The sequence below is a fragment of the Sus scrofa genome, chromosome 6, assembly GCF_000003025.6.
Source record: "Sus scrofa isolate TJ Tabasco breed Duroc chromosome 6, Sscrofa11.1, whole genome shotgun sequence".
In the NCBI taxonomy this organism is placed as follows: domain Eukaryota; kingdom Metazoa; phylum Chordata; class Mammalia; order Artiodactyla; family Suidae; genus Sus; species Sus scrofa.
Window position 1 is genome coordinate 100,343,664 of NC_010448.4, and position 25,172 is coordinate 100,368,835.

A 25,172-nucleotide genomic window follows, 5' to 3' on the forward strand; every position below is an offset into this window, starting at 1 on the left:
GAGCACCTTTTCCAAGTCCACCCAGATTATTTATGCTGGGCTTGCAGGTGGATTGGGGGACATACGGGAGGTCCTGATCTATCCCTGTGAAGCTTGTGCTGGTTTTATTTTCACCACTGCTGAGATTCCACTAACTCCACAACCTAGCATGTTCACTTCCCACACTTGGGATCTCCTGTTTTATCATTATCGATGTGGGGGTTAATAATATTATTATGATATAATAATATATACTTGTATATACTATAATACAATAGAATATATAATCTATAATTTTATATAATAATATAATTATTATATAATATTATTAATTAACAAGGAAGTGCTGAGCACATGGAAAACCCAAGAATCTGCCCTCAACCCAATATGCTTTATGTCGAGCCTCTTGTGTTTGGAAGTAGCTTTTGGGGAAAAGTACACACCTTCTGACTTTCCCCCTGAGAACATACCTGTGTGGGGAATGAGCCTCTTCTGCTTTCCTCGGGAAATTGGTTTATCTGGAAAGTCTGGGATAACTGGCAGAGGCGGACAGCAGGGTGTTGTGACAGAGAGAAGAATGAGGCATCTGTGTTATGACAGGGGCTGAAAGAGAGAGGTTTAAGCAAGAGAGAAAGGTCATTGTCTACAAAAACTACTGTGGGATAGATTGGAGGTTGGGATTAACATAGGCACTTTACTATATATCAAATAGATAATCAACAAGGACCTCCTGTATAGCACAGGGAAATCTACTCAATACTCTATAGTGACCCAGATGGGAAAAGAGTCTGAAAAGAAATGAGTAGATGTATATGTATAACTGATTCACTTTGCTGTACACCTGAAACTAACACAACATTGTCAGGCAACTAGACTCCAATAACATTTTTATTTATTTTTATTATTATTTATTTTTTGTCTTTTGTCTTTTTAGGGCCACACCTGCAGCACATGGAGGTTCCCAGGCTAGGGGTCAAATCTGAGCTGCAGCTGCCAGCCACAGCCACAGCAACGCCAGATCCAAGTGGAGCTCACGGCAACGCTGGATCCTTAACCCACCGAGCAAGGCCAGGGATCGAACCCGAAACCCCATGGTTCCTAGTCAGATTCGTTCCCACTGCGCCATGATGGGAACTCCACATTTTTTTTTTTTTTAAAGCTACTGTGGGGTCAAATGAACTGAAGGTGTACTGGTTTGGCAAAGACGGAGGCAGATGCTGACCTTGACAAGGACATTTTTATTTTTAAAAATATTTATTTTTTTATTGCTTTTTAGGGCCGCACCTGTGACATACGGAGGTTCCCAGGCGAGGGGGACAAATCAGAGCCACAGCTGCCAGCCTGCACCACAGCCATAGCAATGCAGACTGCATGTGTGACCTACGCCACAGCCCATGGCATTGCTGGCTCCTTACCCACTGAGCGAGACCAGGGAGGGAAACCGCAACCTCATGGTTACTAGTGGGATTTGTTTCTGCTGCACCACAGTGGGAACTATGTCAAGGACATTTTTAAAGTTTTAAAGGAGCAGAATCCCAGAAGTTGAATGAAGAGCGAGTGCGAGGCAGGGACCACATTTCTTATATACATCCTGGATTTAGTAACAGCTTTAGAAAAAAATAGAAAACATATCACCTTAAGTATACAGGGCTATATAAAGAAGCAGCCCAATCTCAGAAGAAAAAAAAAAAATGGTACTAAAACTCAGAGAGTACAGTGTTATCAACCCCAGTGACAATGATACCAGATAACGTGGCTCTGAGCACTTTTGATTAGGGTGTTTGTTCTCTTTCTCAGATGTATTGGTCTGTTGTTGGTCCCTGAACTGGAAGATAACACAAATGCTTTCCCTGTTTGTAAGCTGAAGTCTGTTGGATGAAGCCACCTTGGGGGTCATTGTTCTGGTGTTGGAGGTGGTGACTCACTGGGCGTCTCAGATGCCAAGTGAGTTGATCAGAGATAACAGATGCTTCTGAGGACAGCCCTCAATCAAAGCTTTCACGGGGCACGTCCAGAACCAGTCCAAGAATTTTAAGAGCTAGTGCAAAATGCCAGTGTGGAGCCCCTTGTTTAAAGGATGAAAAGTTGCAAGACAGTGTCAATCAAGCCTTAAACCAAGGCTGACGGCACCCATCACACACCCATGGGGTGGCCCTGGACACATTCTTTTATGGGATGCCGAAGCTCTGAAGTAAAATCTGTGTCACTGAGCGCAGAAGTGGCAGAAGAAGGGAGAAGAAATAACTAAAATCTTGAAGAGTTTGCAGAAAAGTTGATGGTTTTTGGAAGTTTTGGCTTTGGTTAGCAAATGTTGAATTAACTGATGTTTTTAGGTATTTAAACGAATAATAGAAAGATCGAAGACATGATAAATGATAGAAGCAAAATACAATAATTTGGCATTTTCATTCAACAGGGCTGCCAATATTCCACTCAGAAGTTGCACTTGCTTTTTTTTTCTTTTTTTTTTTTTTTTTGTCTTTTTAGGGCCGAACCCACAGCTTATAGAAATTCCCAGGCTAGGGGTTGAATCAGAGCTATAGAGGCCACAGCCACAGCAATGCCAGATCCGAGCTGCATCTGTGATCTACACCACAGCTCACAGCAACACCAGATCCCTGACCCACTGAGCGAGGCCAGGGATCGAACCTGCATTCTTATGGATACTAGTTGGGTTCCCAACCCACTGAGCCAAAACAGGAAATCCCCACACTTGCTTTTTGATTTCCCTTTAAGTGGAGTCACTCCTGGAAGAATTTGGAAGGAGGGAGCAGGTGCCATGCCTTTTTAGGGCAATGAGGTTGCCAGGAAATTTTAAAATAATTGTCAATATTGAGTGGCTATGGTGCTTTGCCTCTGTGCAGTAGCGATTTCCATCCCTTGTAGAACCTTTTTAACTGTTGCCTTTCATTTCAATTTTGTGGCAACAAAAGAGAAAACCTCTTGATGGCAGATGAATTGCAGCCAGGATCTCTGCAACTAAATTTGGATGTGGGATCAAAACCCATAGTGTGTCAGAGCTAAGCATTAAGGGGCTTTTGTGGGAGGGGGAGGCAGTCCTGATAAAGTTTTATTTTCTGCAGACAATTTCGGGCTTAGCTCTTCATGGCTTGTTTATCCTACAGTGGAAAGCTCTGTCTTTGTCAAGGACACCTAGAGCCCATTGCCATGGAAATGGGACTCAGGCAAAACCCTTCCAAGGCCTTTCACCCACCACCCCCTCTGGGTTTGCCAGAATTAAATTTCTCCTGATCATCCCACGTGAGGAAAAAATCAAGAGTGTTAAATGCCAAACCCGCAGGAGCTGAGATTTGACTTCTATCTTAATGTCCTGTGGGATCTTTCTCTCTCTAGCCAATCTTTGTTTCCCACTGTGCTGGAAAGGACCTTAAAATCTCTAGTATATTTTAAAGTTTTTCTTTTAATAGCAAGCCAAGAATTTGCTTTTGGGGAGAAGGCCGGGGTGTTAGCCTGTGTGTCTCAGACTCCAGACCGGGGGGGGGTGGGGTGGGGGTGGGGGGACTCACATCACCTTTATTTGCAAGGAGTCCCAAATGGTAGATTCGTGACATAAAATAACGAACTGGTAAATTTTGCCTCATTCTCACTGGAAACAGAAGTCCGGGTTAACATCAAACCGGCAAAACATTCGTATATTTCAACTTGAGTTTCTGTGTTTTATTGTTTAAACATTCTGAGAATACTGTTATTTGATGCACAAATAAGATCATTTAGTACCAATTGAAATGATTTTAATTTATAGTAAATAACATGCAGTAGAATGTCTTTAAATGGTGTGGTCCTGGTTGGCAAAATGTTAGTCGTGGGTTTCTTTTGGGGGAAGAGTCAGAAGAATAAAGAACCATTTACTATAAGGAGCCACTGTCAATTGCTAATCACTCAGACGTAAAAGTGAGAAAACAGTTTTATTTATGCTTATTTTTCGAATACACTGATTTCATAACAGACTATATTTGTGTTTTGTGGTTTTTTTTTTTTTTTTTTTGGTGTGTCTTTTTTAAGGCTGCGCTCGTGGCATATAGAAGTTCCCAGGCTAGGGGCTGAATTGGAGCTGTAGCTATCAGCCTACACCACAGCCACAGCAACGGAGGATCTGAGCCACGTCTGAGACCTACATCACAGCTCATGGCAATGCCGGATCCTTAACCCACTGAGCCGGGCCAGGGATTGAACCTGTGTCCTCATGGATGCTAGTCGGATTTGTTTCCTCTGAGCCATGACCAGGAACTCCCAGATAGGTATTGTTTTCTGGGAAAAAAAAAAATTGATTAAGATGAATTTTGCCCCAGCTTGTGAAGAGCCACCTGAACATATCTTAGGGGTTGGGATGTGATTACTGTAAATAATTTCAGTTTAAGCTTTCCTCTGTTTTTCCCCCTCTGCTTTCAAGTATGGTCCTAAGTATTCACAGAGAATGTGTCCCTAAAAACATACTCAGGTGCCAAATGTGGGGAATGAGATGATAACTTGCATCTCAGGAGGGTGATTGTGTCCCGTGGGAAAGAGGGGTGTTTTCACTGGTTTTCTCAAGGCATCCTGTCTTCTGATCCTGCCACCTGGATGACATTGAGGACTCATCTTCCACTGAAGGCCCCTTGGCTGGAGACAGCCGCTGCTCCAGGCCACCGCTCAGGTCACTTAGGACTTCGCCTGAGCAGGACATTCACTCCTGTCATTGTCTGAGCCCCTCTCATTCACGTCATAGTCCACCCAGATCAAACAGCTGGGGACCTCCCGGCTGCCTTTGTGAGGTACCTGGCAGAGGAGGTGGGGACAGAGTCACTGATATCCTGAGCTCTGGCTCCTAGCACTTTGCCCAAACTCCTTCCTGGCCTGGGTTCTTGATCTTTTGGTGCCAGTGGACCCCTTCAACAAAGCTCACAGACCTATTCTCAGCATGTTTTTAAATGCATTAGAAATAGGTTATGAAGAAAACCAAATATATTACACTATAATGCTACTCCTGCATGGCTGGTCCCTTCTCATTTTTGAGGCAGCTGCTCAAACATCACCTCCTCAGAGATGGCTTCCCGTCAGCTTGCAGAACAATGACAGGGGAAGATGGTGGTTTGCAAAATGCATTTAACTCACAAGGATCCAACTACACAGTGTGGCAGAAAGAATAGTAAGAGAGAAAAAGAGAAGAAGGGAGGGAGGGAGAGGCTGGGAGGGAAGGGAGGGCTGAGTTGGGGGACTGTCTGGTCCAGCCTCCCTTGCAGGGAGCCCCTCCCTTGGAGGAGCTGGAGGTGAGCTCGGGCTCCCTGCTCCTCCCACCTCTTTCAGGATCCACAGCCCGCTGGGCCGTGTGGCTCTTCTCTTTAGAGGTAGATCCTTGTCATCCTTGGTGGCTCTTAAATGTAAACCAACCACTTCATCTAAAATTTAATCAGGGACACAGAGATTTAAATATATGACAATATAACCATGAAAGTCTAGCTCTGTTGGAGAAAATTTTTATTAGTGATATCCACTGTTAATATGAAAATAATGCTAGCAATTATTTGTTGAGCTCTTTATACATTGTATTTGGCCCTTTAGCCACATCATCTCATTTAATGCTCAAAAATTTCAGGCATTATGTTTCTCATTACACAGACAAAGGTGAAGCCCTTAGTGGACAACTGGTAGACCCGGAATTCAAACTGAGGGCTTTCTATCTCAGAATCTTTTTCTTTCTTTCTTTCTTCTTTTCTTTTTTTGTCTTTTTAGGGTCGAACCTGTGGCATGTGGAGGTTCGCAGGCTAGGGGATGAATCAGAGCTGTAGCTTCTGGCATACACCACAGCAATGCGGGATCTGAGCCATGTCTGTGACCTACACCACAGTTCATGGCAATGCTGGATCCTTAACCCACTGATCGAGGCCAGGGATCAAACCTGCATCCTCATGGATACTGGTCAGATTTGGTTTCCACTGAACCACGACGGGAACTCCTGTCTCAGAATCTTGTGCTCTTACTTCTTACCCGAAGCCTCTCTTAAACAGACACTAGTGATGCTATTAGAGTTGATGCAAAGCATGTGGCTAGAATGGATGGTTCCATTTTAAGCCAGATTCCTCCAGGTTATATACTAATAAGGCCACATGAAACAGGACTTACTGTTTTGAAAGAATTTCACGAGATGTAGATGCATGCCCTTGCTGGTGTTACAACACAAAATTCGACTGAGGAAATTTTCAAGATTTTAGTAGCTTTATTCAGTGATTCATGCATAGGGCAGCATCCCATCAGGCAGATAGAAAGGAGCGCTGAAGAGCTGCACAAAAGGAAGACTTACAAGTACGAGGGAACGGGAACAAGGAACAATGCTGGGACAAAGGACAGATTGATTATTGCAAGGTCGCTTTCCTTGTTGGGGATGGGAGGGGCCTATCTGACAGATTACCCAATTGATGCTGATCAGAGATGCTAAATTTAAAATTTCTTTTCTGAGAGCCGACAAAAACTGTAGTTAAGACTTGGTTTGCAGAGTTCCCGTCGTGGCTCAGTGGTTAATGAATACGACTAGGAACCTCTAGGTTGCGGGTTTGATCCCTGGCCTTGCTTAGTGGGTTAAGGATCCGGCATTGCCGTGAGCCGTGGTGTAGGTTGCAGACGTGGCTCGGATCCCGCATTGCTGTGGCATAGGCCGATGGCTACAGCTCCAATTAGACCCCTAGCCTGGAAACCTCCATTTGCCACGGGAGCAGCCCTAGAAAAGGCAAAAAGACAAAAAAAAAAAAATTATAACAATAAGACTTGGTTTGCTGATGAGGGGCTTGGCATAGGCAAGTCCATTTGGGGCTGGTTGTCTTGCTTTTCACTCTGGGGAGTAGGCAAGAGTCAAGGAATTTTTATGATCATTAAATGTGATTATGTGGCTAAAGGGCCAGATACAACATATAAAGGCCGGGGGTGGGAAGCAAGGCTAACTTCTGAGGCTTGGCTTATGATCAAGTTTGTACGAAACATCATTTGTCTCTCTTCTACTCCTCTTTGGAAGAAAGAGGAAAGATCTGGGCTCAGCTTGAAGGATGAGTTGGGCATGAGTGCATATGTAAAAGGTGCAGAGAGGGGAGCTCTTCAGGGGTTTCAGACCTGCTCTCCTCCAGCACAATGCCCTCGGGTATCTGGGTTTTGCCTAACTGAATAACCTCTTCCAGATTCTCTCCTCTGATCTATTCACAGTATTGCTGGATTTTTAGTATTTTACTTATCAGAATCTGTGAGCAGATGTGTCTCTCCCTCCAGATTGTGAGGGTCTCAGGGTCAAAAACTGCCCAACTTATTTATTTTGCTGTTCTAGGGAGGTGCCAGGTCTAGTACCTTGTACCTAAGAAATTCTCATTATAAATTTATTAGACTTAAACAGTTTCACTTGCTTTTTCTGATTCATATGCATAGGTTACTAAATATGAATTCACACATCCTTCTAAAATTCATGTCATTAGCACATGACATGAACTAATGTTTTTAATGAGATATTCTCTGATTGCAATCCTTGGATAGTATTGTCCTGGAATAGTATTAAATGCTTCCAGGATTTTTCACTGAATAATGCCGAATAATATTTCACTGAATAAGACTTCACAAACATTTGTAACTGTTTTTGGCACTGTTTTTATTGTTCAATTAGGCAGCTATTGTGTTTCAAAGAGTGTGCTGGCAAACAGAATAGCTTACTTCTTTTTTTTTTCATTTTTAAAAAAGTTTTATTGAAGCACAGTTGATTTACAAGGTTGTGATAATTTCTGCTGTGCAACAAAGTGATTTAGTTATACATGTACACACGTCCTTTTTTTTTTTTTTTCAGATTCTTTTCCCACATAGCTTATCACAGAATATTGGGTAGAGTTCCTTGTGCTATACACAGGACCCTGTTGGCCAATCATTCAATGTACCCAGTGTGCACATGCCAATCCCAAATCCCCAGTCCTCCCCACCCCCTACCTGTCCCCTTTGGTAATCATAACTTTTTCAAAGTCTGTGAGTCTGTTTCTGTTCCACAAATACTTTCATTTGTATCCTTCATTTATTTTATTTATTTATTTTATTATTATTATTATTATTATTATTTGCTTTTTAGGGCCACAACCACAGCATATGGAGGTTCCCAGGCTAGGGGTCCAGTCAGAGATGTAGCTGCCGGCCTACACCATGGCTCACAGCAATGCCAGATCCTTAACCCACTGAGTGAGGCCAGGGATCAGACCCGATATCTCATGGTTCCCAGTCGGATTTGTTTCTGCTGTGCCACAATGGGAACTCCTGTATTCTTTTTTTAGATTCCACATATAAGTGATAGCACATGATGTTTGTCCTTCAGGGCAGTTTATATCTAATGCCAACCTTCTCTTATCAATATATAGATGTTTATGTGGCTAAATGGGTGACGGTACAGGAATGAGAGCTGGATATCTGAAGAACAAATTGGATTTGAATCTTTAAAAAAAAAAATCACACATTTCTCAACTCAGAAACTTAATTTCCAGTTTTTCCAGTTTTCTCCATAGATTGAATAAGTCGCTTTGACAATTTTTCCAAACAAAACCCCCAACACAAGAAGCCCCTTTCTTTATTCAATAATATGAAATTTTCACAATCTTTTATTTCATGTTGGGAAAAAAAAATGATCTGAACACATTTTCCCAGATCCTTTAACTTAGAATTGCAAATCATTTTCTTTTCAGAATATCACAATGACTCTGAGTAGGGATTAGGCAAATGTCACATTTTCTAGAACCCCAACATGTTTTTTTTTTCCCCCCAAAAAAGAAAAAACACTCTTTAGAAAAAAACTCATACTTCTCTTATATACAAAATGCCTTCAGGCCACAAACCCTTGGGCTCAAATCATTTGAGAAATATTGATAAGTTGTCGCGGTGAGCCTTGGGTCTTGGGGCTTGTTAGCATACTAGATACAATATTTTAAGTGAATTTTTTTTTTTTTTCCCCTGGGGAAAACCCCAGAGATCTCTCAAAAGGAATTATTCTGCTATGGGAAGTCTCTCAGCTGCAAACTGTGCTGCTCGCATATAGTAGCTTTGTTTGTCCTCAGCTTCATGGCAAATGTCATTTAATAGTCATAAGGGAGTTTCCAGCAGATGAAAGTGGTCCTGAAATGCATTTGGGAAGGCCCAGTGGACCGAGACTGTGAAGAAAGGGGATTTAAAAAAAAAAAAGAAACTATTGGTGAGTGAGAAGGAATTTATTTCATGCTCAAATGAGTTCAGAGCAATGAAGTCTTTAGCTATTGGTTAAATACAGGGATGGAAAAATGATTCCATTGTGTGTCCTGAATGGGGAAAGAGGTTCATATCACAGCAACACCAGCTAAAGTCAATAATGTCTTTCGGAGTTACTGTCGTGGCTCAGTGGAAATGAATCTGACTAGCATCCATGAGGACTTGGGTTTGAGCCCTGGCCTCGATCAGTGGGTTAAGGATCCGGGGTTGCTGTGAGCTGTGGTGTGGGTCGCAGACCAGGCTGTGGTGTAGGCCAGCAGCTACAGCTCCGATTTGACCCCTAGCCTGGGAACTTCCATATGCTGTGAGTTCGTCCCTAAAAAGACAAAAAAAAAAAAATTATATATATATATATATATATATATATATATATATATATAGTCTCTCAACAAAAACCTACCATTGTCTCATTATCTCGTATACGAAGGGCATGGCTCAATGATGGGAAACGTGTCACCTAGGCCTGTTGTCCTTGTTCCTCGTTCCACCTTTGCTTTTTATGCGTGAGATCAAACTTTTGTTCCTGGCAGGTGTGTGATCCCACCACCCTTTCGCATCCTCTGATTCCCTATTTCTTCTCCTGCCTGAAGCTCCCGTTCGTTGCCCTTTGTCGGAAATAGTGCAGTGGCCTTTGAAATGATTCCGCACCCCGAGGAATTTTTGAAAATTCTTTTTCAGACCTGCTTCCTCGGGTACCTCTTTCCAGCTTTCTTTCATCTTTTAGCAGATGTGGTGCTAGGCAACCGAGAATAATAATGACTCTGTAACTGTGACGTGAGAGCAGATGTAATAGGTAAGGGATCAGTGTTAGGAAATGGGTTTTTCCTTTGCACATGAGCTTATGTGAGAGGAAAGACTTCGTGAAAGGCAATGGGTATATATATTTGACATTAATTAGCTCGAGGTGTTTCTACGTAGCCATGCTAATGACGGAATTTGTCTTTTTTTTTTTTTTTTTTTAATTGAAAGTCTCTTGAGAATACCAGCAAGGCGAGGAAGTGGGGAAGTTCTTTAAAATCTGTCTAGTGAAAGAACTATGTGATATGGATTGCTACAATTGGGACATTATTCATCAAAATTATGCTATATGGATGCTCACAAGGTTTAGGCTTCTTTTTCTCAGTGACTCAGAGCCTAGGCTCCTGACCTCCGCCCCCTCCATCCCTGCCCCCTCCACCCTACCCCCCCCACAAGGCCCTTGCAGGTCAGGATGGGGGGAGCTCTGGGCAGGAAGTGGGCATTTCTCTTGATGTCCAGCAGCCGAAGGGGGAGAAAAAAAGAGAAAGTGGGAACATTTTGAAAGTTAACCAGTAAGGTATTTGCTGATAGAGAAATGCATTGTTAAATTAGTTCCTGTGACCTTTTTCCTTCTCCTCGCTTGGCTAATCAGTCTGTGGGAAGGGAAATGGATAAAGTTGATTGTACTATAAATCTAAATGCATATACGTGAGCCGAGCCAGAAAAACACAGGGTCAACTATTTGGATGTAACACCCCGGTTTACAGCCATATCGTATTTTAAATCATTAGCTCATAAGATACATTCGAACCGGATTACTAGACTATTATGATCATAAAGATGGAGAAAATTAATATTTACCTCAGTGCCACAGAGAGTAAGTATCAGCTCACTCTCCCATGTAAGTACCACTCCCAAGAATTACATGTCACTTCATGAACTAGACTGTTGCATAACAGGTAAGTATCTATCTACTGGTGGATAAAGATAATGATTTGGGGAACTGCACAATTGACCATAGACATGCATCTGTTTTTCCATAAAGTCTATTTAATTAAAAAAGAAATCTCTTTACACAGATATGATAAAAATGACCAACTTTAAGTTAAAAATGAAAAAATATATATATACTAAACCTAGAATATGATGTGAGTCTGTGTTTCAAAATTAAGAGTAATAGTCTAGAATACAATATGCGATAACTGTTTTCTATTGAGAGCCTAAGGGTCTATTGGTTTGAATAGTGTCATTAGGATAGAATACTAATAGGATAGAATATTAATAGGTAGCTACTATTAAATGTGGAAAGTCTTTGGAAGACTACAAAGTAAGTCATATTTTTAATAGATGCCTGTTGAGTTTTTTTTTAATATAACAACTATTCTAAAAATAATCACTTTGGGGAGTTCTCCAATGGTGTAGTGGGTTAAGGATCCCAAATTGTCATTGCTGTGGCTTGATTGCTGCTGTGGTATGGGTTTGATCCTGGGCCCTGGAACTTCTGCATGCTGTGGGCACAGCCAAAATTTTTTTTATTTTATAATTTAATTATTCAAATATTTATAATAGAAACAGCCCTTGAAACTATTAAGCAGTACCTAAAAAATAAAAATTAAAGACATGAATTCCTTCTAGGCTACTAAAATTACATTGTGCTTTTTTAATTTCACTGGAAAAGATGTATTTCAGACATAATATTGACTCTATGTTTATTTTAAAGAAAAGTTGATCTTCTGTGATCTTTGAATCGAGTTCTGGTAAATTAGAGGAACCCTGCTTAGCTGGGACCCTTCCTCCCAACACTCAGTTCACAACATCCATTCATGCAGAAAACCCTTCTGCATTGTGTGCATCATCCTTTCTAGAATTTTATAGACTTTTCACTGCTATTATCCTCTTTTACCAAGATAAAGTCAAACCTCTAAAGAACCTACGAGAGTTATTGTTCTCCCTCTCATCCAAAAATTGCTTTCTGAAGAGTTTGGACCAGCTGCTTAAAGATAAAAATCGCTGGAGACAAAGAGACTATAGAAAGGCAAAGATTAATACTGGGTTGAAGAGAATTTGGAAAATGGGATCTTTGTGTTCTGAAGTTTTATTCACCAAGGAAAACAGACAATAAGGAAAGCAAAGAGAAAGAAAAAAATTCTAGATAAGCAGGAAAGACCTGGTGGGTACTAGCAGAGGCACCTGGAACAGGTAGGCACAGGAAGGATACGCTCCTTGAAAGGTGTGTGAATTTCATTGGCACATATGTACTTAGGATCCTCTAAACTTTGTCTTAAAATGTATTTCCTCAAAAATTCTATTATGGAAAATTTCCATCAGGAACGTGGGAAGAATTGTACAGTGAACATCTAGGCCCCTCACTAGATTCTGCAATGAACATGTACTCTGCTCTCTTCCTCACCTGTCTTTCCGCATGCCCGTCTCTACCTGTCAATCCAGCTTCTTGTTTGATGCATTTCCAAGGGAGTTAAAGACCTAAGTACACTTGGCTCCTAAACTGTTCAGCATTTACATCAATATTTTATGACCCTTTTATAATTTTCTGAGGTCAGATCTACATGGAGTGGAACACACACATCTACCCAAACTTTATGCATTCTGTGATTTTCCACACCTGCATGTGCCTGTGAATCCAAAGCTTTATCAAGACCTAGAACAGTGCCCAACCCCTGAAAGGCCCTTCATGTTCCTTCACAGTCAGTCCCCACCCCATGCAGCTGCTGTTCACGGTTCTTCCTGTAGATGAGTTTTGCTGGTCCTAGAATTCATGTGAAATGAAACTCACATAGACTGCTTTTCTGTAGGCTCCCTCTACTCAGCATGTGGACTTACCGTCTCTCTTTTTTTTTCATTGAAGTATAGTTGATTTACAGTATTTCAGGTGTATAGCAAAGTGATTCACTTATATATACATACACACACACATATATACACACACACATACATACCTATATGTATATTCTTTTTCAGATTCTTTTCCATTATAGGTTATTATAAGATATTGAGTAGAGTTCTATATAGTGGGTCCTTGTTGTTTATCTCTTTTATATATAGTAGTGTGTATCCGTTACTCCCAAACTCTTGATTTATTCCTCCATTTCCCCTTTGGTAACCCTAAGCTATCTCTTTCTGATTCATCTGGGAAATAAGAAGAAGAAATCTGACCTTTAAGTTTCAAGTGGCTGAGCTGATCTGGTGACTTCTGACTTTCAGGGCTGTTCCCTGCCATTCTCAACCTTGCCAGCAATGCTCACATCAGCACCAATGCCACCTGCGGGGAGAAGGGGCCAGAGACCTTCTGCAAGCTGGTGGAGCACGTACCTGGGCGGGCCACGCGCAACGCCCAGTGCCGGGTCTGCGACGGCCACAGCCCCAACCTCAAAGGCAAGTGCTCCCCCCACCCCCCACTTTTCGGAAGCCACTGTGGGAATGTACACCCTCTGAAACGATTCCTGGAAAATTGTTAGGAAGCCATAACCCTGTGTTCTCCTCACTGCTATTCATTTCATTACAGTTTAGAAGTTTAAAAAAAAAAAAAACAACTTAAAGCAGAAGCTAAGAGGATTGCGTTTTTGTTTTCTTTCAACAGAGCGCCATCCAATATCAAATGCAATCGATGGCACCAATAACTGGTGGCAAAGTCCCAGTATTCAGAACGGAAGAGAATACCACTGGGTCACGATCACTCTGGACCTGAGACAGGTGAGTGAGGCCAGAACCACTGCAGGATGCCTGTGGGCTGCTAAGTTGCAGTCTCTTGAGCTTCAGGAAATCTGCTTGTTTCTTAAAATGTTTACTTTCTCATCTCACTGTTTTTCCACCTGGTGAATTTAAGTGATACATGGAAGTTGTGTATGGTACCGTTTCGTGTCACGTTTGTCGCACCCAGGCATCCTTGGGAAGATGAGTGGAATTGTTTCCACGTGGTTTGATGTTCTTAGAAGCTGTGGTCACGCATCTGTCCAGGACACCATGTCAGGCAGTACCCAGGTGTCCACACACACAACTGCGGGTGGGGTGGGGGCACAAGAAACCTGCATTCCCTGCCTTTCAAGGTTATTATCGTGCTGTTATCACTGTGCAGTTATAGCAAAAAGGCTCTACATAAACAATAAATTTTGGAAACAAAAGGAGATAGTGTTAAACCACTCGACCTTGCTCCATCCCCTCCTGCGGTCTTGGAGGGGCCTGTGTAGCTGGGTTGTCCCAGCATGTGAGCAAGCTTTCAGCACGAGCTGGGAAAGGCAGGGCTTACCTGGCTCAGACCCCACTTTCTTTGCTTCAAGACCATGTAGGAGAATGAAGAGAAACAAGAGATGGGTCCTGGTTCCCCCAACCTGTCTGGAAAAGGGCAGCAAAAGGAAAGAAATCTGAGTAGAAGGAATGAAAAACAGAGATAGCAGCTATTGTCTTTTTTTTTTTTTTTTGCTTTTTAGGGCCATAGCAGTGGCACATGAGGGTCCCCAGGCTAGGGGGTCTAATCAGAGCTACAGCTGCCGGCCTACACCACAGCCACAGCAACGCAGGATCCAAGCTGTGTCTACGACCTACACCACAGCTCATGGCAATGTCGGATCCCTGACCCACGAACCCTCAACCTCATGGTTCCTAGTCAGATTCGTTTCTGCCGAGCCACAACGGGAACTCCTTTTAATTAATTAATTAATTTTACTGTCAAATTTCTGATTTCAGCTTTCCAGAAAATCTGTCTTGTGACGTTCTTGTGTTCATTCCATTTCTCTCGGATTTGAACGCATCAATATCGTGTGAAGTATTGGTTAAAAGAGAGAGGTAGTTTAAGTGTGCACTGTAAGGTTGAAGTAGGAATCTTGGAGATTTAATGATAAATAATCACAATTCTTTGAATAAAAGAATTTAAAGCGACCTTTAAAAATATGCAGGATTTTAAGTTGAAAACAAGACAACGCTGTGTGTCTTCATGTAATAGGAACTTTTGATCTCTAATCGTGACAGTGATGAAAGTGGTAAAATGTGAAGCTCAGGAGACCTTTTCCAAGCTTAGGTTCATAGTATCATTAAGTAAAATTATACCTCCAGGCATTTTCAGCCACACCTCCTGAATTTATATGTCACGCCTTCATATTTTCAAATCCACCTAAAGGAAAAGAGAAAAAACCCCTTTTGCCCTGGCTCTTGTTTTGTTTTTTCCTTTCTTTTTTGGCTGCACTCACGGCATCTGGAAGTTCCTAGGATTGAACCCACGCTGCCTCAGAGACAACACTGGATTCCTAACCTGCTGCACTACAGTGGGAACTCCTGCCCTGGAGTTTTCGTTTTTGTTTCGATGTAAGGATGCTTCTGAAGGAGATGTTGGTTTTCTCATCACCTTGTCAATGTATTGTCCTTCTTTAAGGGAAAAAGTACATTTTCATCATTAGAAATGTGGTCCTGGGGGTTCCCATTGTGGCACAGTGGTTAACGCATCTGACTAGGAACAATGAGGTTGGGTTAAGGATCCAGCGTTACTGTGAGCTGTGGTGTAGGTCCAAGATATGGCTTGGATCCCACATTGCTGTGGCTGTGGTGTAGGCCGGCAGCTACAGCTCCCATTAGACCCCTAGCCTGGGAACTTCCATATGTTATGGGTGCGGCCCTAGAAAAAGACAAAAAAAAAAAAAAAAAAAAAAAAAAAAAAGAAAGAAAGAAAGAAACGTGGTCCTACCTGAGCCTGTCCAAACTGATAGCTGGACATTTTATGCAGAGACTTCAAATCTGTGTTTGATTGTTGTTTATCTTGCATCTTGTAATCCTGACTTTTCCAAACAGGATAGCTTTTGCTGTAAATTGGACTGAGTCAGCCTGAGGAATTCCAAGGCCTCAGTTTTAGGTCTTTCAGGCATAATCAAACACAGGCACAAACACAGAGTTTTAGCCAATTTCTTGTGTTTTTAGATAAGTTTCTAAATTAAGATGACTTTAAATAACAAAATACTCAGAATTTTCTTTACCTTTTGCACAATGGAAATTTTCTACTGTGATTTCAGTTTAAAAAAAAGTGAAATAGGGTCACATCTAAGCAAACTTTTTTCAGATGTATTTATTTATGGAGCCTTTTTGTTATGAAAAGTACATATACCTATCCCAGAGATTCAGGGATTTTTTAAACATTTGCCACCTTTGTTTCATCTTGCAAAGCCTTTCTAGGTGAATTGTAGTCATGGTGACATTGTACCAATACAGTATTTTTTGTATCTTCAGAAAATAGGGCATTTGTTCTAAATAGGCACCATGCCATTAGCTGACAAAACCAACAGTAATTTCCCAGTAACACTTTCTCCATCCATGTCCAGAGGTCCCAATTTAGCCAGCAATGCCTTTTATAGCTTTTCTTTTTCTTTTTCAACCTGGGATCAATAATGAACACTCATTGCATTTGATGACTGCGCTTTTTAAATCTCTTCTCATTTGAATTGTCCTCTACTTACTGCTTTTAAAATGATATTCCATTTAAAAATATATATATATTTTGGGAGTTCCCATTGTGGCACAGTGGAAATGAATCTGACTAGTGATTATTGGGTTTCGGGTTCCATCCCTGGCCTCGCTCAGTGGGTTAAGGATCTGTGTTGCCGTAAGCTATGGTGTAGGTCACAGACTTGACTTGGATCTGGCATTGCTGTGGCTGTGACATAGGCCAGCGGCTATAGTTCCAATTCGATCCCTAGCCTGGAAAAATCCATGTGCCATGGGTGTGTCCCTAAAAAAAGCAAAAAAAAAAAAAAAAAAAAAGTCGAAGCATTTTTTTGTTTGTTTTAGTTTGACTACCTTTGATTTCTTTGAGGTTTATTTTATCTATTTATTTTCTGTTTTGGCTGCCCCAAGGAGTACGGAGTTCCCCTGGCCAGGGATCAGATCCAAGCCTCAGTTGCAACCTACACCTCAGCTGCAAAGCCGGTCCTTAACCCACTGTGTGGGGCAGAGGATCGAACCTGCATCCTGGGGCTGCAGAGACACAGCTGATATCTTTGTGCAACATTGGGAACTCCTGATATTCCACTTTTGAATAGCTGAGGCCGGTTGTCTTATAGAACATCCCATACTCTGGATTTGTCAGGTGGTGTCATCATGGTTTTGTTAACATGTTCCTTTACGCCCTCTATTTCCCATAAACTAAACTCAGCTCTGAAGACTTGATTACATTTCTGTTAGGTGTTTTTGGCCAGAACACCAGTGGTGATCCTGGCCGCTCTGTCGCATGGGGGGCTGGCCGTTCCATTAGGAATGAGGCTGTATTTGGATCCTGCTAAGGTATTGAAGGCCGGATCGCTCCCACACCGCATCGTGTGTCCTGGGTTGCACCGACACTCAGCTCTAGAATGTGGTCCCACCTTCTGATGACTTTTCTGTCATCCAAGTCTGTGTGTTTCCCTGTCAGGCCAGCCATTCACCAGCTGCCAGCTACTTTCTAGATGGTACCCCCGTGGGGTCTGCTGCTTCTTCTTCCTCTTCTTCTTCCTTCCCTGTTAACTATGATGGAAACTTGTCTTTTGCCTAAACATCGGCTGAGTTGAGGCCCTGGGTGAATGATCACACTGGGAATCAGTGCTTTATCTTCACACTCACCTTCTTCTTCCTTTTTTTTTTTTTTTTTGGCTCACAACCTGATTAAAAAATGACAATCAACTAATAACCCTTCAACTGCTTTGTTTCACTCCTGTAAAAATGTAAACTCTGAAGTACCAATTTCTAAAGTAAAATTAGACAGACCTTAATGAGACCAGGAGTCCTACCTTCATATTATAAATATGTTCCCTAATGAATATGCCAGATCCTGGGGTTTTCTGACCTAATCACACAGCTTCATTCTGTGTCTGCAAATGCCAAAGATATTGATCCCATTCTTGATTCTCTGGTTAATGACAACTATAGAAATTATGGCATTTTTAGCCTCTCTGTATAATGTTTGGTTACCTGAAAGATAAACTCGAGAAAAGATAAAAAGCAGTGTTATCAGAAAGTCCACAAGTGTTGTGTGATTTGCAGTAAGATTTAACCACAAAGTGTTTGCTTTGGTAACATATTACAAGAAGAGTGATTAGATTTATTTCTTTACTTCTTTAAAATAAAATAATGCCTGCTATTCATTTCTAACATTGATTCAAAATATTTTAGAATTTATACTGTTAGATATTTAGCGATGCCTTACTTAAAAAGAAAACCATCTGTGGGAATTGAATGAAGGTGGTACTTTTGTTTCAAGAAAAGTGACTCTGAAGAGTCACCATAACAAATATAAAACTAACATATACCTGGGTAGTGTCAGTCATAAACTATTGCTCACTCTCAAGTGACTGAAGAATTTATTGTCTAGTGTTACACCTCTGACACGAGCCAGGGATCTCTTGCGATAAGTTAAAAATTTAAAGTAATTATTCTGAAGGAGTGAGCACGTACACTTGATAGATCTTGAATTTTATGTTTGTCAACATTCTTTCAGTTGTTAACTTTATTAAGCTGTATGTAATTCTATTAAATACATTAAAATTTCCTATGGTAGAGTTTCTCAATTAAAGAACTCAAGGATTTCCAGTTTGAGAGACTCTGCTTTAAGAGGCCAGGCAGATTAAAAGATGCTCAATGTCTTTCATCCTCATAGAAAAGAAAATCCAATAATGAGGTACCACTTCCCACCTGTTAACATGGCTATTACCAAAACCACACCAATTTTAAAGGGCCATATCTAGTACTGGTTAAACAGTGTTGGAGAACTGGAGAGAGTGTGCCTGGCTAACGCAGAGCAATGACCACCTAGGAGGAACCCATGGGGGTGCGAGAGGAGGGACCCCTGTCTCCGAGCCAGGTGAGGAAGCTTACTTGGGGAGTTCTGGAAAGCCAGAGACTGGGGTCAGCTGCTGCTGGGCCAAGGGCACTGACAGGAATGGAAAGTAGACAGAAGGGAGCACTCCCTCCTCAGCTTCCTCACCTTCCTCCTCCATCCTCCCTGCCTCCCTCTCCAGCCTCCCTGCCTCCCTTCTCAGCCTCCCTCCTCAGCCTCCCTGCCTCCCTCCCCAGCCTCCCTGCCTCCCAGTAGTGCCTGCAGACCTGGAGAAGCAAAGTATAGCAGGTCAATTTGCAGTTGCTTTGCAACCGGCAGTGATACCACGTTCTCAATAGGTGATCACTTGTGCCCAGGCAGTGACATGCACACAGATGTGCAGCCTTGGACTCCTGGGTCAGAATTGTGTTATGCGGTGCTCCGCCAGATCCTCAATATGCTTATATCCAACTTTAGATAAACTTTCAAATGCAAAATTCAGAATCCTCATGTGAAGTTGTGGACTACCTTTTAATTCGTGGACAGATTGTGTGTCCTGGGAGCTCAACTGAGAGGCTGCCATAGGTGACACTTTGTGACTTTAAGAAGGGCAGTGGTGGAGGAAAAGTGGACGCAGTTCCTATGTATAGGAATCTATATAGAGATATAGATTATTTATAGTATGTGTGGTATATAACCTATATAGTATATAGAATTTAGTATTATAGAATTTAGAAGAATATAGAATTTAGTAATATAGTATGTAGAGTATAAATTGTCTATATAGGGAGTTCCCGTCATGGCTCAGTGGTTAACAAATCCAACTAGGAACCATGGGGTTTCAGGTTCGATCCCTGGCCTTGCCCACTGGGTTAAGGAGCCAGCGTTGCCGTGAGCTGTGGTGTAGGTCACAGATGCCACTTGGATCCGGAATTGCTGTGGCTCTGGCATAGACTGGCAGCAACAGCTCCAATTAGACCCCTAGCCTGGGAACCTCCATATGCTGCAGGAGTGGCCCAAGAAAAAGGCAAAAACAAAACAAAACAAATTATCTATATAGCATACAGAATCTACGTATGTATATGAATACTCAACCTATATATCATATACTACGTATATGTGTATGTGTGTATGTATATAAACCTATACCTATGTAGATACATATATAATATATATATTATATTATACATAACATTATTATATTTAATGTTAATTTAATTTAATGTTAAACATAATTATGTAATTAAATTTTATGTTGATGTACTATTATATATTATATTATATATATGTAATATATATGTTGTATAACACTGTTATAATAGTATATAATAATGTTATATATTTTATATGTTATATATGTTGTATATTATGTATAACATATGTTATATAATATAATATGTTATATATATGTAACATATATATATGTATAATATATATATCTACATAGGTATAGATTTTAGGCTCCTTAGTATTTTTTCTCACCCATATTGCTTCATCCCAGCAGCGTGGAGTAGGCATGGTTCCCTCTTTGGAGGTACGGAGACAGCGCAGAGTGGTCCGCTGGCTTGCCCCGAGTCATGCAGCTTTATGTGCTGCGTCTGGGGCTGGACGCCCCAGCTTCTGGTGCCTTCCACACCCTCCACGCTGTCTCATCTCCTTTGTTCCTGGTCTTCTATCATTGTTTCCCTTTCTGTGATGATTTCACAGGGAGAACAACAGGGTGTCTTACCATCTCCCTCTGATTCGAGAGTGTCTGGGTTCTCCCTCGACCCCTGTTCTCCTTTCCACTCAGCGGGATCTGGATGCTCCCTAACAGATGTTTTTTTGGCCAAGAAGCAGGACCGTGAATCAGGGTTTCATAGTCTTCTTTAGCAAATGTTTACACCGGGGCAAAGCTTTCACTGGGCGTGGTCAGGTTTGTGAGTAGCAATGTGTTATGTTCCTTGAGAAGACAAACTAGGTTTTGTAAAAACAGAAACGTTTTCTATGGTGTAGAAAATCAAGGCTGCTTTCTGAAGCAGTGTTTTATACTCTGTGTAGGTTTAATTAGGAAGTAGCACTTTGTTGTGGGAACATAATCACAGAAGGGCCTTTGTTTTGTGCAAACCTCGAGACAAGAGCTGCTTGTTTGCTGGGTTTTATAAAACCTCATTAATTTAGTCTTCTGCTGTTGTTTTTTTTTTTTTTTTCTTTTTTCCGCAAAAAATTTCTGAAGAGCTGGATTGAGGTTTATGATTGTATCATCCAAATGTGAAATGTTTGCTAGGCATATTGACAGGATAAATGAGAAAAGAACAGGCAAATTTCACATTCTTAAGGCAGAAAATCTTGAAAGGTTTTTAGAACAAGGGTTGCATGTAAATTGGAGCTTCTCCTTACAAATGTCTTGGCTATTTGCTAAAAGAGGTCAGGCAGAAATTTTTCCTGGAAACCCTGTAGAAATGACCATGACTCTGTTCTTGCATTTTTTCAAAATGACTTTGTTTCAATTTTCAATTAGCTCATACTGGCCTCAACCGATTTCAAATATTAATTTTCTTTAATTTATTTGGCAAAATGAATAGATTGGAAGAAATCTTAAGCCTTTCATTAAGTAAGGGCTTAATAAGCCAGCCACACAAATTCTTGTCCTTCAGACAATTTTTATCTTTTCCATTCTGTTCTCCTTGAAGCTGCTATTCTCAGAGATATGTCTGTCTTCTGTTTTTACATTTCTGTTATCTCATTTTGTTTTCTTTCACACACTTTCTCTTCCAGTTATCTATTGCTGTGTAAGAAACCACTGCAACTTTACTGCTTAGAACAACACTTATTTTATATCTTTCTGTTTGTTTCTGTGGGTCAAGATTTCAGGAAGGGCTTGAATGTGAGTGTCTACAGCCCATGGAGGAGAATGGCTGGGGGAGGACTCTGGGCAGCTGGGGGAGGGGGTCTGGGCAGCTAGGGGAGGAGGTGTGAAGAGCTGGAGGAGGGGTCTGGGCAGCTGGGGAGGGGGTCTGGGCAGCTGGGGGAGGCAGTCTGGGCAGCTGGGGGAGGGGCCTGAGCAGCTGGGGGAGGAGGGCTGGGCAGCTGGGGGAGGGGGTCTAGGCAGCTGGGGAGAGGTCTGGACAGCTGTACCAGGGGCACTGGGGCAGCTGGGGGCTGGCCAAGGCTCTCCCTACATGTGGTCTCGGGGCGTCTCTCTGTGGCCTGTCCTTGGGGGCTAGTAGCCTCCTCTTGGCCTGGCAGCACACAGGGCTGTTCAGGACTCAGGCACCAATGTCCCGCAGAGAGAGGCGGAGGCCGCATTCCCTTCAAGACCTGGCCCCCAGCGTCACTCGGCATTGTCCTCTGTGCTCTGTGGACCTCAGTCTCTGACCTTGGCAGAGAATCAAGAGGAGGAAACGTGAGGCAACCCCAGCCAGTTGGGAACTGGGATAAAGACTTTGGGACCTGGCTGAAACCCTCACTGCCTGACACTTCTGGGAAGAGGCTTCTCGCTGCCGGTCCCCCCAGAGCGTACCTTTCAGCGGCCTTTATCCTCAGGTGATGTAAAGAGCTAGAGGGCCAAGTGGAGAGTCAAGTGCTGTGCCTGAAGTTGCTCCACATTAATGATGAGTGAGCTGAATACGTGAAGGTAATCAGGCCATGAGTGGAGCTTCCTTTCCTGACAGGGTTCATTTTCAAGCTCTAGCCTGCGTGTATCATCAGTGGTGATTTGCCAAAGAGTCGAGCATAACCGTTTTTCCAGCTGGTTTTACCGAACCATCCCCCTTCCTTCTCTTTCTGTTTTAATAGGCAAAGTATTGGCTGTGCTGTTCATGTCGCTTACTTTCCAGGGCTTCTTAGATTGGCCTTGGGAGGATTCTGGGAAACGAGTGAAGAAAGAGTTTTGCAGGACTCTGTCAAAATATACTTTTTATATCTCCAACTGTTTTGGCTGCAAAATAAAGGTTTTTGTATATTTATGGAAAGAAAGAGAGGTCTGTTCTGGAATTATTATTTCTTCCTGTTATATGAAAGCTAAAAGAAGATGTTTTAATTTCTGAAGAAATATTTCTTTGAAAAATACATTCTGGAGTCCATTCTAGTGTTTGCTTTTTTATTTTTAATTTTTTTTTTTTGCTTTTTATTTAGCCATGTATTCAGATTATGACATCTAACATCTTCATCTTTAAGAAGGAAGCTGTTACAAATTTTTAAAAAGCAGCTCCTGAATACTTCTGTTCTACCTCAGAAGTAGCTTCAGTCATGTCACCACCTGGGCCTCCTTTCATTCTCAAACCCTAACAGTCTGGGGCTCTGACTTTGCATTTTGTGAAGGATCATCATGCTTTACCCAGGCCTGCTGCGAACCTGGCAGAAGTAGGATCATGGGAAGATGGGATTTCTTTTTCTTTTTTTTTTTCTTTTTTCCATTATAGCTGGCTTATAGTGTTTTGCCAGTTTTCTACTGCACAGCATGGTGACCCAGTCACACAAGCATGTATACATTCTTTTTCTCATATTATCATGCTCCATCACAGGTGACTAGATGTAGTTCCCAGTGCTCTACAGCAGGATCTCATTGCTTATCCATTCCAAAGGCAAGAGTTTGCATCTATTAACCGCAGGTTCCCAGTCCATCCCACTCCCTCCCCCTCCCCCTCAGCAACCACAAGTCTGTTCTCCAAGTCCATGAGTTTCTTTTCTATGGAAAGGCTCATTTGTGCTGTATATTAGATTCCAGATATAAGTGATATCATATGGTATTTGTCTTTCTCTTTCTGACTTACTTCACTTAGTATGAGAGTCTCTAGTTCCATCCATGTTGCAGCAAATGGCATTATTCTGTTCTTTTTATGGCTGAGTAGTATCCATTGTATATATATACCACATCTTCTTGGTCCGTTCATCAGTCAGTGGACATTTAGTTTGTTTCCATGTCTTGGCTATTGTGAATAGTGCTGCAATGAACATGCAGGTGCATGTGTCTTTTTCAAGGAAAATTTTGTCCAGATATATGCCCAAGAGGGGATTGCTGGGTCATATGATTGTTCTATATTTAGTTTTGTAAGATACCTTCATACTGTTTTCCATAGTGGTTGTACCAATTTACATTTGAAGGGTAGGATTTCATACATGCTTTTCGAGCTGCTGGCTTGCCCTCCAGAAGGCTTCCCCAGAGTTGGTCCCTACTCACCTTCAGTTGAGAAATCTTCATCCCCCACAGGAAGTTGAGACTTTGTACCATGCGTGTTTTTCTCCCGATTTGCATGTCTTTTTTGTTCTTGTAGTAAAATATACATAACATAAAGTGTACCGTGTGAACCGTTTCTAGGTGTACGGCTCAGTGACATTAAGTACACTGGCATTGCTGTGCACCCATCACCACTAATCATCTCCTGAACTTTCATCATCCCAACTGAACTTGGTACCCATTAGACACCCACTCCCCATCCTCCCTCCCCTCCCCAGTCCTAGCTGTCCACAAATCTAATTTTGGTCTCTATAAATTTGACTGTTCTAGATGACGTGTGTAAGTGGAATCATACAGTAATTTTGTCTTTTTGTATCTGGCTTATTTTATGCAGCTTAATGTCCTCCAGGTTTCTCCATGTTGTAGGAGGTATCAGAACTTAATTCCTTTTTAAGGCTGAATAATATTTCATTGTATTCCAGAGTTTGTTTATCCAGTTATCACTGATAGATATTTGTTTTGTTCACATCTTTGGGGCCACTGGACTTGTGCTACAATAGACATTGGTTTATAGTCATTTGTTTGAGTCCTTGTTTTTTTTGTTTTTTTGTTTTTTTTCAATGCTTGTAGGTATATACCCAGAAGTGGAGTTGCTGGATCATATTGTAATTCTGTGTTTCATTTTTTGAGAAACCACCATCTTGTTTTCCATGGTGACTGCACCATTTTAAATTCCCACCACACCTTTTAAAATAAACAAAAGTCTCCCTGCATAAGACTCTTATTTAGAGATTCTTTTTTAATTTTTTTAATTTTTAAATCATTTATTTATATATTTTTTTCTACTGTACAGCATGGTGAGCCAGTTACACATACATGTATACTTTCTTTTTTCTCACATTACATGTTCCATCATAAGTGACTAGACAGAGTTCCCAGTGCTACACAGCAGGATCCCATTGTTAATCCATCCCAAAGGCTACATTCTGCATCTGTTTACCCCAAGCTCCCAGTCCCTCCCACTCCCTCTCCTTCCCCCTTGTCAACCACAAGTCTAGTCTCCAAGTCCATGATTTGCTTTTCTTTGGAAAGTTTCCTTTGTGCCATATATTAGATTCCAGATATAAGTGATATCATATGGTATTTGTCTTTCTCATTCTGACTTACTTCACTCAGGATGAGAGTCTCTAGTTCCATCCATGTTGTTGCAAATGGCATTATGTCGTTCTTTTTTATGGCTGAGTAGTATTCCATTGTGTATATATA

General features: G+C 41.6%; 1 protein-coding gene and 1 long non-coding RNA gene across 4 annotated transcripts in view; one reads left to right on the forward strand and one right to left on the reverse strand.

Annotated features, from left to right (window-relative positions):
* LAMA1 (laminin subunit alpha 1) overlaps positions 1-25,172 on the forward strand; it is a 135,615-nt gene that overhangs the window by 10,821 nt on the left and 99,622 nt on the right. Inside the window, 2 exon segments of the mRNA XM_021096069.1 lie at positions 13,186-13,356; positions 13,562-13,674. Of these exon segments, the coding sequence (XP_020951728.1) occupies positions 13,186-13,356; positions 13,562-13,674 (284 nt within the window).
* LOC110261169 lies at positions 8,193-21,657 on the reverse strand. 3 transcript variants are annotated; one of them, XR_002345014.1, is made up of 4 exons: positions 15,025-15,473; positions 14,228-14,313; positions 13,138-13,243; positions 8,193-9,131 (listed from the first exon to the last, which is right to left on the reverse strand). It is a non-coding gene; the product is annotated as an uncharacterized LOC110261169 (long non-coding RNA). The 3 variants fall into 3 exon arrangements; XR_002345015.1 differs by lacking the exons at positions 8,193-9,131; positions 15,025-15,473 and adding an exon at positions 20,231-21,657 and having other exon boundaries at positions 12,354-13,243; XR_002345013.1 differs by lacking the exon at positions 8,193-9,131 and having other exon boundaries at positions 12,354-13,243.